This window comes from Manis pentadactyla, chromosome 3 (genome assembly GCF_030020395.1).
Source record: "Manis pentadactyla isolate mManPen7 chromosome 3, mManPen7.hap1, whole genome shotgun sequence".
In the NCBI taxonomy this organism is placed as follows: Eukaryota; Metazoa; Chordata; class Mammalia; order Pholidota; family Manidae; genus Manis; species Manis pentadactyla.
This window is the reverse complement of record NC_080021.1, coordinates 16,649,950-16,663,499: the sequence shown is the minus strand read 5'-3', so window position 1 is coordinate 16,663,499 and position 13,550 is coordinate 16,649,950. Positions and strand designations below refer to the sequence as shown.

At 37.2% G+C, this 13,550-nt stretch overlaps 1 protein-coding gene across 1 annotated transcript in view; it reads left to right on the top strand.

Annotated features, from left to right (window-relative positions):
- The window catches only part of LOC130682814 (serine/threonine-protein kinase TAO1-like), a 187,297-nt gene extending 177,122 nt beyond the window's left edge, over positions 1–10,175 (top strand). Inside the window, exon 20 of the mRNA XM_057497752.1 lies at positions 9,353–10,175. Within this exon, the coding sequence (XP_057353735.1) occupies positions 9,353–9,415 (63 nt within the window). The 3' untranslated portion in view covers positions 9,416–10,175. The remainder of the gene's footprint in view (positions 1–9,352) is intronic.
- The last annotated feature ends 3,375 nt before the right edge of the window (positions 10,176–13,550 follow it).

Below are 13,550 nucleotides of genomic sequence, written 5' to 3'. Positions count from 1 at the left end.
TAGAAATAAACTGTACAAAGAAAGCAAAGAGGCTCACAAACACATGGAGGCTTAACAACACGCTCCTAAATAATCAATGGATCAATGACCAAATCAAAATGGAGATCCAGCAATATATGGAAACAAATGACAACAACAACCCTAAGCCCCAACTTCTGTGGGACGCAGCAAAAGCAGTCTTAAGAGGAAAGTATATAGCAATCCAAGCATATTTAAAAAAGGAAGAGCAATCCCAAATGAATGGTCTAATGTCACAATTATCAAAATTGGAAAAGGAAGAACAGATGAGGCCTAAGGTCAGCAGAAGGAGGGATATAATAAAGATCAGAGAAGAAATAAATAAAATTGAGAAGAATAAAACAATAGCAAAAATCAATGAAACCAAGAGCTGGTTCTTCGAGAAAATAAACAAAATAGATAAGCCTCTAGCCAGACTTATTAAGAGGAAAAGAGAGTCAACACAAATCAACAGTATCAGAAATGAGAAAGGAAAAATCGTGATGGACTCCACAGAAATACAAAGAATTATTAGAGAATACTATGAAAACCTATATGCTAACAAGCTGGGAAACCTAGGAGAAATGGACAACTTCCTAGAAAAATACAACCCTCCAAGACTGACCCAGAAAGAAACAGAAAATCTAAACAGACCAATTACCAGCAACGAAATTGAAGCAGTAATAAAAAAACTACTAAAGAACAAAACCCCCGGCCAGATGGATTTACCTCGGAATTTAATCGGACATACAGGGAAGACATAATACCCATTCTCCTTAAAGTTTTCCAAAAAGTAGAGGAGGAGGGGATACTCCCAAACTCATTCTATGAAGCTAACATCACCCTAATACCAAAACCAGGCAAAGACACCACCAAAAGAGAAAATTACAGACCAATATCCCTGATGAACATAGATGCAAAAATACTCAACAAAATATTAGCAAACCGAATTCAAAAATACATCAAAAGGATCATACACCATGACCAAGTGGGATTCATCCCAGGGATGCAAGGATGGTACAACATTCGAAAGTCCATCAACATCATCCACCACATCAACAAAAAGAAAGACAAAAACCACATGATCATCTCCATAGATGCTGAAAAAGCATTTGACAAAGTTCAACATCCATTCATGATAAAAACTCTCAGCAAAATGGGAATAGAGGGCAAGTACCTCAACATAATAAAGGTCATCTATGATAAACCCACAGCCAACATTATATTGAACAGCGAGAAGCTGAAAGCATTTCCTGTGAGATCGGGAACTAGACAGGGATGCCCACTCTCCCCACTGTTATTTAACATAGTACTGGAGGTCCTAGCCACGGCAATCAGACAAAACAAAGAAATACAAGGAATCCAGATTGGTAAAGAAGAAGTTAAACTGTCACTATTTGCAGATGACATGATACTGTACATAAAAAATCTTAAAGACTCCACCACATAACTACTAAAACTGATATCGGAATATAGCAAAGTTGCAGGATACAAAATCAACACACAGAAATCTGTGGCTTTCCTATACACTAACAATGAACCAACAGAAAGAGAAATCAGGAAAACAACTCCATTCACAATTGCATCAAAAAAAATAAAATACCTAGGAATAAACCTAACCAAAGAAGTGAAAGACTTATACTCTGAAAACTACAAGTCACTCTTAAGAGAAATTAAAGGGGACACTAACAGATGGAAACTCATCCCATGCTCGTGGCTAGGAAGAATTAATATCTTCAAAATGGCCATCCTGCCCAAAGCAATATACAGATTTGATGCAATACCTGTGAAACTACCAGCAACATTCTTCAATGAACTGGAACAAATAATTCAAAAATTCATATGGAAACACCAAGGACCCCGAATAGCCAAAGCAATCCTGAGAAAGAAGAATAAAGTAGGGGGGATCTCACTCCCCAACTTCAAGCTCTACTATAAAGCCATAGTAATCAAGACAATTTGGTACTGGCACAAGAGCAGAGCCACAGACCAATGGAACAGACTAGAGAATCCAGACATTAACCCAGACATATATGGTCAATTAATATTTGATAAAGGAGCCATGGACATACAATGGTGAAATGACAGTCTCTTCAACAGATGGTGCTGGCAAAACTGGACAGCTACATGAAGGAGAATGAAACTGGACTATTGTCTAACCCCATATACAAAAGTAAACTCAAAATGGATCAAAGACCTGAATGTTAGTCATGAAACCATTAAACTCTTGGAAGAAAACATAGGCAAAAACCTCTTAGCCATAAACATGAGTGACCTCTTCTTGAACATATCTCCCCGGGCAAGGAAAACAACAGCAAAAGTGAATAAGTGGGACTATATTAAGCTGAAAAGCTTCTGTACAGCAAAAGACACCATCAATAGAACAAAAAGGAAACCTACAGTGTGGGAGAATATATTTGAAAATGACACATCCGATAAAGGCTTGATGTCCAGAATATATAAAGAGCTCACACGCCTCAACAAACAAAAAACAAATAACCCAATTAAAAAATGGGCAGAGGAACTGAACAGACAGTTCTCCAAAAAAGAAATACAGATGGCCAACAGACACATGAAAAGATGCTCCACATCGCTAATTATCAGAGAAATGCAAAGTAAAACTACAATGAGGTATCACCTCACACCAGTAAGGATGGCTGCCATCCAAAAGACAAACAACAACAAATGTTGGCGAGGCTGTGGAGAAAGGGGAACCCTCCTACACTGCTGGTGGGAATGTAAGTTTGTTCAACCATTGTGGAAAGCAGTATGAAGGTACATCAAAATGCTCAAAACAGACTTAGCATTTGACCCAGGAATTCCACTCCTAGGAATTTACCCTAAGAATGCAGCAATCAAGTATGAGAAAGATCAGTGCACCCCTATGTTTATCGCAGCACTATTTACAATAGCCAAGAATTGGAAGCAACCTAAATGTCCATTGATAGATGAATGGATAAAGAAGAAGTGGTACATATACACAATGGAATACTACTCAGCCATAAGAAAAGGGCAAATCCAACCATTTGCAGCAACATGGATGGAGCTGGAAGGTATTATGCTCAGTGAAACAAGCCAAGTGGAGAAAGAGAAATACGAAATGATTTCACTTATCTGTGGAATATAAGAACAAAGGAAAAACTGAAGGAACAAAACAGCACCAGAATCACAGAACTCAAGAATGGACTAACAGGTACCAAAGGGAAAGGAACTGGGGAGGATGGGTGGGTAAGGAGGGATAAGGAGGGGAGAAGTAGGGGGGTATTAAGATTAGCATGCATGGGGGGGTAGGAGAAAAGGGAGGGCTGTACAACACAGAGAAGGCAAGTAGTGATTCTACAACATTTTGCTATGCTGATGGACAGTGACTGTAAAGGGGTTTATAGGAGGGACCTGGTATAGGGGAGAGCCTAGTAAACATAATATTCGTCATGTAAGTGTAGATTAGTGATACCAAAAAAAAAAAAAAAAAAAAAGGGCAGTTCCTGTGTGGTAACCTCCAATGAGTTCTACACAAGAGTATAAAGGGCGTATGAAAGTGTAGGCAAAAGGTCTGTTTGTGTTTATACAGAGGATCAAAGCCTAATTGGGCTACCCCGAAAATGAACTAAGATACGATAAGAAAGAGAACTTCCAACATCAGCACTCTCTGGAAGACTCACGCCAGAGGATGATAATCAAAAAACCCCTACAAAGATCCATGCACTGCTACAGCTGTAGATGCACTCATCCCACCAGTTCCTAGACTTGCCATGGGAATGAAGAAGGAGATATCTAAGCTGGCCTGTGCATACAGTAAAACAACAAATTTGACTGGATCTATACTGTTGGAACTCAATCAAGAATTAGGAGAAGTGCAAACTGTAGCGCTCCAAAATCTTACAACTACAGACTATTTACTGTTTAAAGAACATATGGGATGTGAACATTCCCCAGGAATGGGTTGTTTTAATTTGTCTGATTTCTCTCAGACTGTTCAAGTTCAGTTGGACAAAATCCACCATATCATAGATAAGTTTTCACAAATGCCTAAGGTGCCTAACTGGTTTTCTTGGTTTCACTGGAGATGGCTGGTAATTACAGGTATGCTTTGGTTATGTAACTATACTCCTATTATGTTAATGTGTGTACGCAATTTAAGTAGTAGCTTAAAACCTATCCATGCTGAAGTTACTCTACAAGAAGATATGTCAAAGAAATAATCAATCTTCCCATGTTTTCTTCCACCTGCTACTTCTATAGCTTTTCTTCTTCCTTCCTAATTACAACCCTTAAATAGAATTCGTGCCTCATATCAAATTTACCGAGTATCATAATTCTTCCAAGTGGTAAAGATACCTCAAGACAAACGCTGGGCATAGAAGCCACAGGGCATAAATATGCAAAGAAGTAAAAAGCTAACCATTTCAAACAATAAGGCTTCTCTCTCACTTACCAACTTTACATTTCCCTGTATGGCCCCGGAAGATGACTGGTTAGCCAGAGGCGGGTAAGATTACTCAAGGGAGGAACAACCTAAGACAGGCACAGTCGCAGGGGGGTCATCAGGTGAGAAATTGGGGATCAACAGAGGTGAGGCTTAGAACCTCACCCCCCCTGTTCTGAGAGAAATCTTCTGCATCCGTGGATATTTTATTGCCCTTGTCTAGTTTGGATTAACACATAGTCTGCAGGCACACACCTGATCATCTACATTTGCTCTCTTACAACACTAAACTATTTTTTCTACCTTTATCTTGTATCTACCTACCACTTCAGCATTTTATTTAAAAAAATAATAATAAAGAGAGAAATGTGGTATCCACATATAAATCAAGTATAAAAATCAAATGAGTATTCATATTTGAACTGACTGTTTATAGTTCATAATGCATGAGCAAAACTGAAAGTTTCTGTGATGACTGCCCTTGTACTGTTCACTATGTAACTTATTCACTATGTAAGAATTTGTTCCCCATGTAAGAACTTGTTTGTTATGCCTCAGAAGACTGGAGACTGACGAAAATCAGGCTTGGGGTGGATTAATGATTGTGCATTGAGCATTGACTCCCCTATACAGAATTTTATTGTTGCCAACAACCATTTGATCAATAAATATGAGAGATGCCCTCACAAAAAAACAAAAAACAAAAAAGTACACACTTCCAATGGTAAAATAAATAAATAACTGGGATGTAATGTATAGCATAAGGAATATAGTCAAGATAATTGTAACAGCTTGGTATGGTGATACCTGGTACCTAGAATTGTCATGTATATAAATGTTGAATCACTATGTTGCACACCTGAAACTAATGTAATGTAATACTGTGTGTCAACTACCCTTCAATAAAATTAATTATCTAAATAAATAAATAAATAAATAAATAAAAAGTGTTAAGATATCAAATCCAAAACAAAATAAGGATATAAATGAAATAGAATACATTCTAAATCATAATTTCCATCAAAAGCAAATCTGAGGCCGAAGTCTGAAGTCTTTATCCATAGTGGCACATCTCATTTATTAAATAGCTAATTAACCTTGATTGTGTAGAGCCAAGTCCTCTGGCTCTATTACTGATCATCAGTTCTCTTGCATTTCACTTTACAAAGCCTTACTATCTCTACTAATGAGCACAGGAAAAAGCAGTTGAAACTTTTCAACTAGGAGTAGCTGTTGCAAAGGAAAAATTCTAATAATTACTTACAATTTAATAATCTATGCTATGCCATGTATAATTAATAGTTTGCTCTGGTGGTGAATCTTAATACATAACAAATATTACACTCTTATGGTAATAGTAATTTTTAAAGTAAGTTATTTCATCCTGTAGATATAAAACTATAATTGTTATAACCGATGCTGTTTGTTTTTATGAATACACATTATAAAGCAGCATGATGAAATGATCATGTAATTTGGAACCAATGAAACAGAAAGCTTTCCCCCCCCCAAAAAAAAAAAAGCTAGTTAATTAAGCTCTTTGCATCTCGGTTTCCTTGTCTGTGCCAACAAGGAGTCGGACTCATTTGCTGCCAAGGCGTCATTCATCTCTAAGGATATTGGCTATCATAAAAATTCAGTAACTCTTGCTCATATTTATCAGATTTTTGCCATCCTGGAACAATCAACCACACAGATAAATGGAAGTCATAGCCTCCATAACAGCTTAGACCTCCAGCACACCTTTCATTCTTTGTATCACAGCTGCCTCTGCATAAATAAGACTGTCCACATCTCAAGGCACAAGTATCATTGATAGGTTTGCCAGGCACGGTTATAATCAGAACTCAGCCCATCTCACAGATAATTACCAGCTTTGGCACACATCAGTTGCTGTCAGTCAACTTATTCTGTGCACCAGCTTCCCACTGCAATGGAAAAAAAATGAACTGCCCACTGCTTATGACATTTCCATCACAATTTTACCAAGACTGCACATTTGAATAGTGCTTCACTGTTTACAATTTCCCCTTCTCACAATCACCCTTGTTTTATAGATGAAGGAACTAAACTCAGGCCAAATGACTCCTCAAAATCATACAGGTAGTAAGTGGCAGGGCAAGACTCAAACTTAGGTGTGTCTGACTTCAGGCTCTATGGCTTTTCCACAAAAATACCCCCAAAGGAGAGCAACATCTCTGTACCTCATAGGGTTGTCATGAAAGCTGCTTTCCCATTTGCTAACATTTTTATGCAGGTTTCCCAGTATTATAGAACCACTGAGTGACACTAATTCTAATACTTTCATTATATTAGCTCTAGGAAAGGTTGTTTTTAAAGGCTAGACAGGAAAAACAGAAAAGCAAAACAAAAAACTGTGGGTTTAATTACAATATCAGTCAATAAAGACAGTAAAGAGGAACTCTGACATGTTGATGCTTTTCTGTCTGCTGTCTGTGCTGCAGGCTTAGCTCTGCTGTCAAGAGTAGGATCAGGAGTGAATGTTTTCCTCCCAACTGTTTAACTGCCGACTGTTAACTGTTAACTGCCCCAGGTTGCATCCCTGATGCCACGCCCAGCCATGTGGCCTGCTTTGGCCAATGACATTGAGACGTGAAATGTGCCATGTAACACAGAAGCTTTAAAGGGTCATTACATATTTCTTCTCTGTCTCCTTTCCCTCTGCATGAGGTTAGCATGTTTTGGATAGAGGCTGTTCTCACTAACTTGGTCCAATAAGGGTACTGCCCTGTGTCCCAGAGGGTGGCCCCCTGCAGGCTCCTGAGCCCTGGCCGGCAGCCCATCTGTCTTCACTCAATGACCAATTTTTGCTTACTCAGTTAGCTGGATGGTCTATTTCTTTCCCAAAGAATTATTTGATAACCTCTGCCAAGTAACTATCACATGCTATACATGGCATTAATGAACTTGGAGATTAAAAAATATGTATGTCCCTTCAAATTGTGCAGAGCAGTATTTGTGACCCAGGTAGAAAGACTAGAGGAAAATTATGAAGAGCCTTGGACCTGCTCTTTCCCTCCAATTCAAGTTGGTGGTGTCCTTTTCACAACTGCCCGAAGTTATGGGCACTTGGGGCCTGGACTGTCACACTAGCTTTTCAGCTGGTCTCTCTGCGTCCAGAAATTTCTACAACCTATTAGGATAAAATCTTTCCTGATGCTTTTCAGCAGTGCATCTGAAGTACCTCAAGCTGGTTCCCTATTACCAATAAAATCCATGTAGGGTCCTGATGCTGGAATCAAGGAAAGAGTGAGTTACATGTTGGTAAGTGCTGTAGAGATGTTAATTAGGCAATATAATTAGATACTGTTGAAAGGTCTGAGCTATAAAACTTTATATGACAAAGGGGCTGCCTATACAATGAAATGGGTACCTGTAATTAGATGTAAAATTTCCCTTTCTGCTACCCAAGCCCAAACCTACTGGTCCGGGTGTTTCTTTCATTTATTTATTTTTTTGCTGCAGGCCCCCATTTATTTGTGAAATGAAGGAACATATTGGGTTATTTCACTGCCACTACCTGGTAACTGGACTCATCCTTCATTTCATGTCAACTGCCTCCTGACCCAAGAAGCTATTGTTGAGCTTGACCCTCACATTGCACACTGGGTTAGCTGGATCACTGCCATTGATTTACTAACCATCCATGTGCCAAATGCTATGTTAGGCACTGTTTTCACCACATCAAAGGGGTCATGGCTCCTGCCTTCAAAACTTTCTAATCTAATGGGAAGACAGACAAGTAAATTAGTGAGGGTGACCCATACCAGGATGCTATGGTAGAAGGATACTCAGAGTGCCAAGGGATAGACAAAAGGGGCATCTCAATCAGACTAGAGGGTTCTGGCCAGACTTCCAACAAATGACTCTTTTGCTAAATTTCTGTGTGTAAGAGTCAGTTAGAAGGAGAAATGCAGTACGTTTTGGGGTGAAGGAGGTGGAGCCTTTTAGTCCCATGAGATGGAAATCTGTGAGGTGGATTCCATGTGGGCTGTAGGCAGGCAGCAGGCTCTGGGGAAGATGTATTGGGCAAGGATTTGGGGATTCTGCCTCATCTGTCTCTGATTATGTGATCTTGAGAGGATCACTGCCCCTCTGAGTTTCAGATTCTGTCTTTTGCTGGCATTTAGTGAAACCTGAACTTGTCTTAATAGTCCAGACTTTCTACTTTTTCCATAATTATCCAGCCTCTATACTCACTGTCTCCTAACACCAATATACTGGGTGCTCACTTTATGCCCAGGAAAGCACCAAGCATTTTAAAAGATACAATTAGTGGGAAATGTAATCTTTGCTCTGGATTCATTTATAATTTGGAGAGGGAGAAAAAAAGCCTTAGGAAAACAATTTAACACCTTTTACATCTTACACTAACTGTTTCACATGTGTTGGTCTTGTTGGCCCAATTACATGCTTGAAAAAACAGCCACCCCAGGATGGCAGTACACATGCCCAAGGCTGAGAACCTCAGAGGAGGCTTTACATTCTAGGGGTAACACAGTCTTCACTACAGTGGTCCCTTCAGTTACTAAACAAGTAAGCAAACAATAGCAAGCTCAGGAGAGGGGGGATTCCAGAATTTTTATAACATATTGCCTGAAATGCCCAGTTATTAACAAAGAAATATGAGACACATAAAGAAATAGGAAAATGTGACCCACACCCAGGAAAAAGAGCTGGCAGCAGAAATAGTCTGTGAGAGGGACCAGATGTTAGATTTAACAAAGACTTCAAAGTAGCCATTATTAACATGTTCAAAGAACTGAAGGAAACTATGATAAAAGAGGTAAAGGTGTGATGTCAACATCACAACAAATAGAAACTATCAATAAAGAGCTAGAAATTATAAATGAAATGGAAATTCTGGGGATGAAAAGTACAATCACTGAAATGTATCATTTATTAAAGGGGCTCAACACTATCTCTGAACTGAGAGAAGAAGAAACAGCAAACTTGAAGATAATTCAGTAAAGAGTGTGCAATCTGCAGAAGAGAGAGGAAAAAGAATGAACAAACGTGAACAGAGCCTCAGATTACAAAAGGTTGAAGAGTAACTTGGAAGTTACTCCTAGTTCCCTGTTCGGAGAGGCCAGCAGATGCCACCCTGACCAAGTGATCTAAGTGAACATCAGCAGGAGCAGGACAGACGGAAGTCGCGCCTCAGCTGACAGCAGCAATGAGAGGAACACAGCAATACTTCCATGATATTTCCACCCTAGATACCCCGCCTGATTCATATCATGAGGAAACACATGAAACCCAGATGATGGACATTCTGTGCACTAACTTGCCTGTAATCTTTAAGGATACCAAGGTCATGGAAGTCGAGAGAAGAACTGTTCCTCACTGAAGGAGATTAAAGGGCCTTGACAACTAAATGCAGTGTGTGCTTCTGAACTAGATCCTTTGGCTGGAATCACTGACAAAACTTGAATGAGTTCTGAGAATTAGATAGTGGTAATGGCCACTGCCAGGTTCCTGATTTTAACATTTATATTTTGGCAATTGAACATAAGTAAATCCTTATAATTCTACCAGGTTCTCAGTAATTTTTTTTATTTTCCTACAATTAAAATTATTGTAAATGTCCTATCATTAATTTCTCACTATTGTTACTTTGATAAGTTTTAACAGTAAAGCTTTATACTTAAGAGAATTTTAGGTATTTCTTGTGAATTGAATTGGTGCTTTTTTTTTTCTTTTTTTTCATCTTATATTTCCTCATTTTGCATTTTAATCCAGAGGTAAATCCAGTATTTTTTGTGAGGCCCATGAGCTCCTCATCTACTCATGTACTCTGTTTTCATAGTCCATAGGGTTTGGACTCTCTCCATTCCTGTAATGCTCCTGTAATTTTTGTGATTCTTTTAAAATCTGAATTTCTAATCTTAACATTTTTGTTTTCTTTTCTTTGGGAGTTAGTTGTGATGAGAGCACCAAAAATGGAAAAATGTGTGTCTTCCATGTCAGTGTATTTAGATAAATTGGTGGATTGGTTTTGGGAACCCTGAAGAAGAACTCTGAAGTCACAGACTAAAAAAGGAGAAAAGAGAATTATGTAAAAATAAACATTTGGAGTAACTGTAGCCTTGACTCTTTTGGGGTATTTCCCTTTACTTTCCTGAAAACAATATTTTTGTGACAAGTACTTCAGAAGAAATTTCAACTAGAATAATTAACAGGGATGGCTTCATTCTTAATTTTCTACAGCTTTGTTTTAAAACTGTGGCTCTTTAAATCACTGATGTATAGTATTAGAAAATAAACATGATACTCTTAAACTCATTTCCTCCTTCTTAATGAAGTGTTACTGTTTTAGCCACTCACTTCTTAAAAAGGAAATATACCTAGGGAATGAAAATAAAAATGTTAAGTGAGAAAGAGAGAAGTATATAAGAGAAGGGAAAAGAAAAATTGTGGAGAGGTTGTACCTCTAGTGGAATCCTAGCTTTGTGTTTTGAAGACTACTATTTATATATTTGTGTTAAGTTCCTGACAAGTTGTATGTAAATTTGTTGCTTTATTAAAACAGAGAAAGTTACATTTTCAAAGACACTTCTGCTGTTTTGTAAAAGCAAACAAAAATAAAAATCAGTCATTTTTAAGTGTGTTTGTCATGTTTTCTTCTAGATGTCTAAGGTCTAAGTTGGGTTAGCACACAATTTTTGCAAAGGGCCAGATAGTAAATATTTTAGTCATGTGGGTCATACAGTAAACTATTCATCTCTGCTGTAATAGGAAAGAAAGTAGGCATACACAATAACACAAATGAATAAATCTTCACTATGTTCCTATGAAACATTATTTGATTTCTTCTTCCAAGCACTTAAACATGTGAAAACTATTTTTAGTATGTGAGCTGTACAAAAACAGGCAGTGGGCATAGGTCCATGGGCTGTATAGTTGACCTCAGTCTAAGTGCTTGCTGGCAGACTAGGACTTTATGTAAAGCTATTTCCTCCAATTAAAGAATTAGAGAATCAATAATTTTCATATATACTTTTTGGTTATTGAGTTAATGTTCTCTTACATACTTTAGAGAGCTGGGTGGGGAAAGATTAAATGGGTTGAAGATTAGGAAACTAGGTAATGTTTGATGGAGAGGTTGTTGCACATGCCTGAATTTACAGCATCTCTGTAACCTGTATGGAGACTTGTGCCAAAGGCACTGAGTTTGCCTAACACATGGCAAGCACTTAGTAAGTACATAAATGTAGAAATAGCAGCATAGCTACTTACTATAGTTCTCTATTTAGTACTAAATATTTTCAGCAACTAACCAGTTGCCTGTGATTCTAAATTAAAGTTTTAAATCCTAGTTCCAGTTGTCCTAACTTTCTACTAGCAATCTAAGTGCAAAATGTCTTAGTTGTGCTGGGCCATGCTCTTGAGCAGTGTGTCAAGGTCTTTACTACCTAGTACTTTATAGAAAAAATCCTTGATCTGGTAACCACTGTTCTAACTCCCATTTTCAAAAGTTCCTGATTGTAAAACTTTTTTATATGATTGTCATGTTCTGACACTATAGTCTCCCAGTAAGCTCTTACTTTAGAGAAACACTAGACATATAGAAAAGTATTTTAACTCCATATTTTAAACTTGTGAAACTGATTTTAAAACATGGACAGAGTCCAGAGTTTTCATTTTAAATAAAAACAATATAGTGAGATAAACCATTTTTTAAAAAACAGATGTTACTGGCTTAGGCCTTTACCTGGGAAATAACTAGGAATTGCTCTGAGGAAAATATTAAAGAATAGGAACTTATGCTTTAATTCATAATTTCATATAGACTTTACCATGATGTATAATGAAATAAACCTTAGTATATTTTTATTGGTTTGTTGTCCTGGTTGGTGTTTGTACTTTTGAGATAGGAATTTTGAAAAATATCTGTAAGATTTTAAGTTGGTTTTTAAATTTCTTCCTTATTAGGTTGACTACCAGTTTTACCATAATTGAAGTTGTCTTTTTGATTGACATTTTGTAGAATAACCAGGTTGTAGATTAGAATTATATAGGATAAATTACATAGAAACTCAAAACAGTTTTCATTTATTTGTGGCTTTATTGTTTACACTCTTTGGGCATCATCTTTTCCATGTAAACAAATTTGTTAATTATATTTTAATAATATTTCAAAGCACTAATATGAAAGCTGCATTTCATGAGTTGAAATAATAATCATTAGCCCTGATTTTCTTTCCCTTTCCAGTTTGGTGGAGGTTTTTTTTTCCTTTTAGTAGTTTCTCCTGTGCCAAGGCCTCTTCAAGTATCACAGATCAGCATGATGAGAGATTAACATATTTTTCCTAATCTTTAATGTAGCTGGTTTTTGTGTTTTCTGATTACAGACCTTGCTTGCATGTACAAGTTATTTAGTCGTGTGCCAATGGTTTGAAGACCATGTGTGAGTGTGTGAGTTCCTATTTGAGGGAACAAGGTAAAGCCCTTGTTTCTGAGGAAGGAGAAGGAAAGAACCCCGTTGATTATATTCAGGTCAGTAACTACAGAAGATTCTCTTTAAGCTTATGACAAAGTGGTTTTGACAAGTGCTAAAAGGTCACTTTTACTAAGCTATATATTATGTATTTTTGACTTTGTCCCAAGGGTAAATTAATATGTGTAAATTATCCTCAATATTTTAGAATTTTGCAAAGTAGGCCTATTTATATCGGGTAGCAGGACTCAGCTGCTCTTTTCACTTACTGACCTATTTGATGAAGCCCTTACATGCCTTAGTGGCCATACACCTCCTGTGTAGGAGGAAAAACTGTTACTGTTTATTTCAAAATGGTTTTGCTTTCAGTTAGTATTATGTATAAATTATGCTGCAGTTTTTCCATGTTTTAAGTATAAATAAGAAGCTTTTTTTGAATATTTTTAAAGCTCTTGTTGGATTCACCCATTAGTTGAGACAATGAAATGAAAAGAAGTTGAAAACAAAACAGAATCTATGAGTTTAACACTGAATACACACATGTATCAGCAAAATGATAATAATCATACATGCTCACAAGTATATTGTTAATAGAAATATTGTTAATAATATATCCTAAATTTCTTTTGCTTTTTGAAAGGGCTTATTGGATCTGAAGAGTAGGTT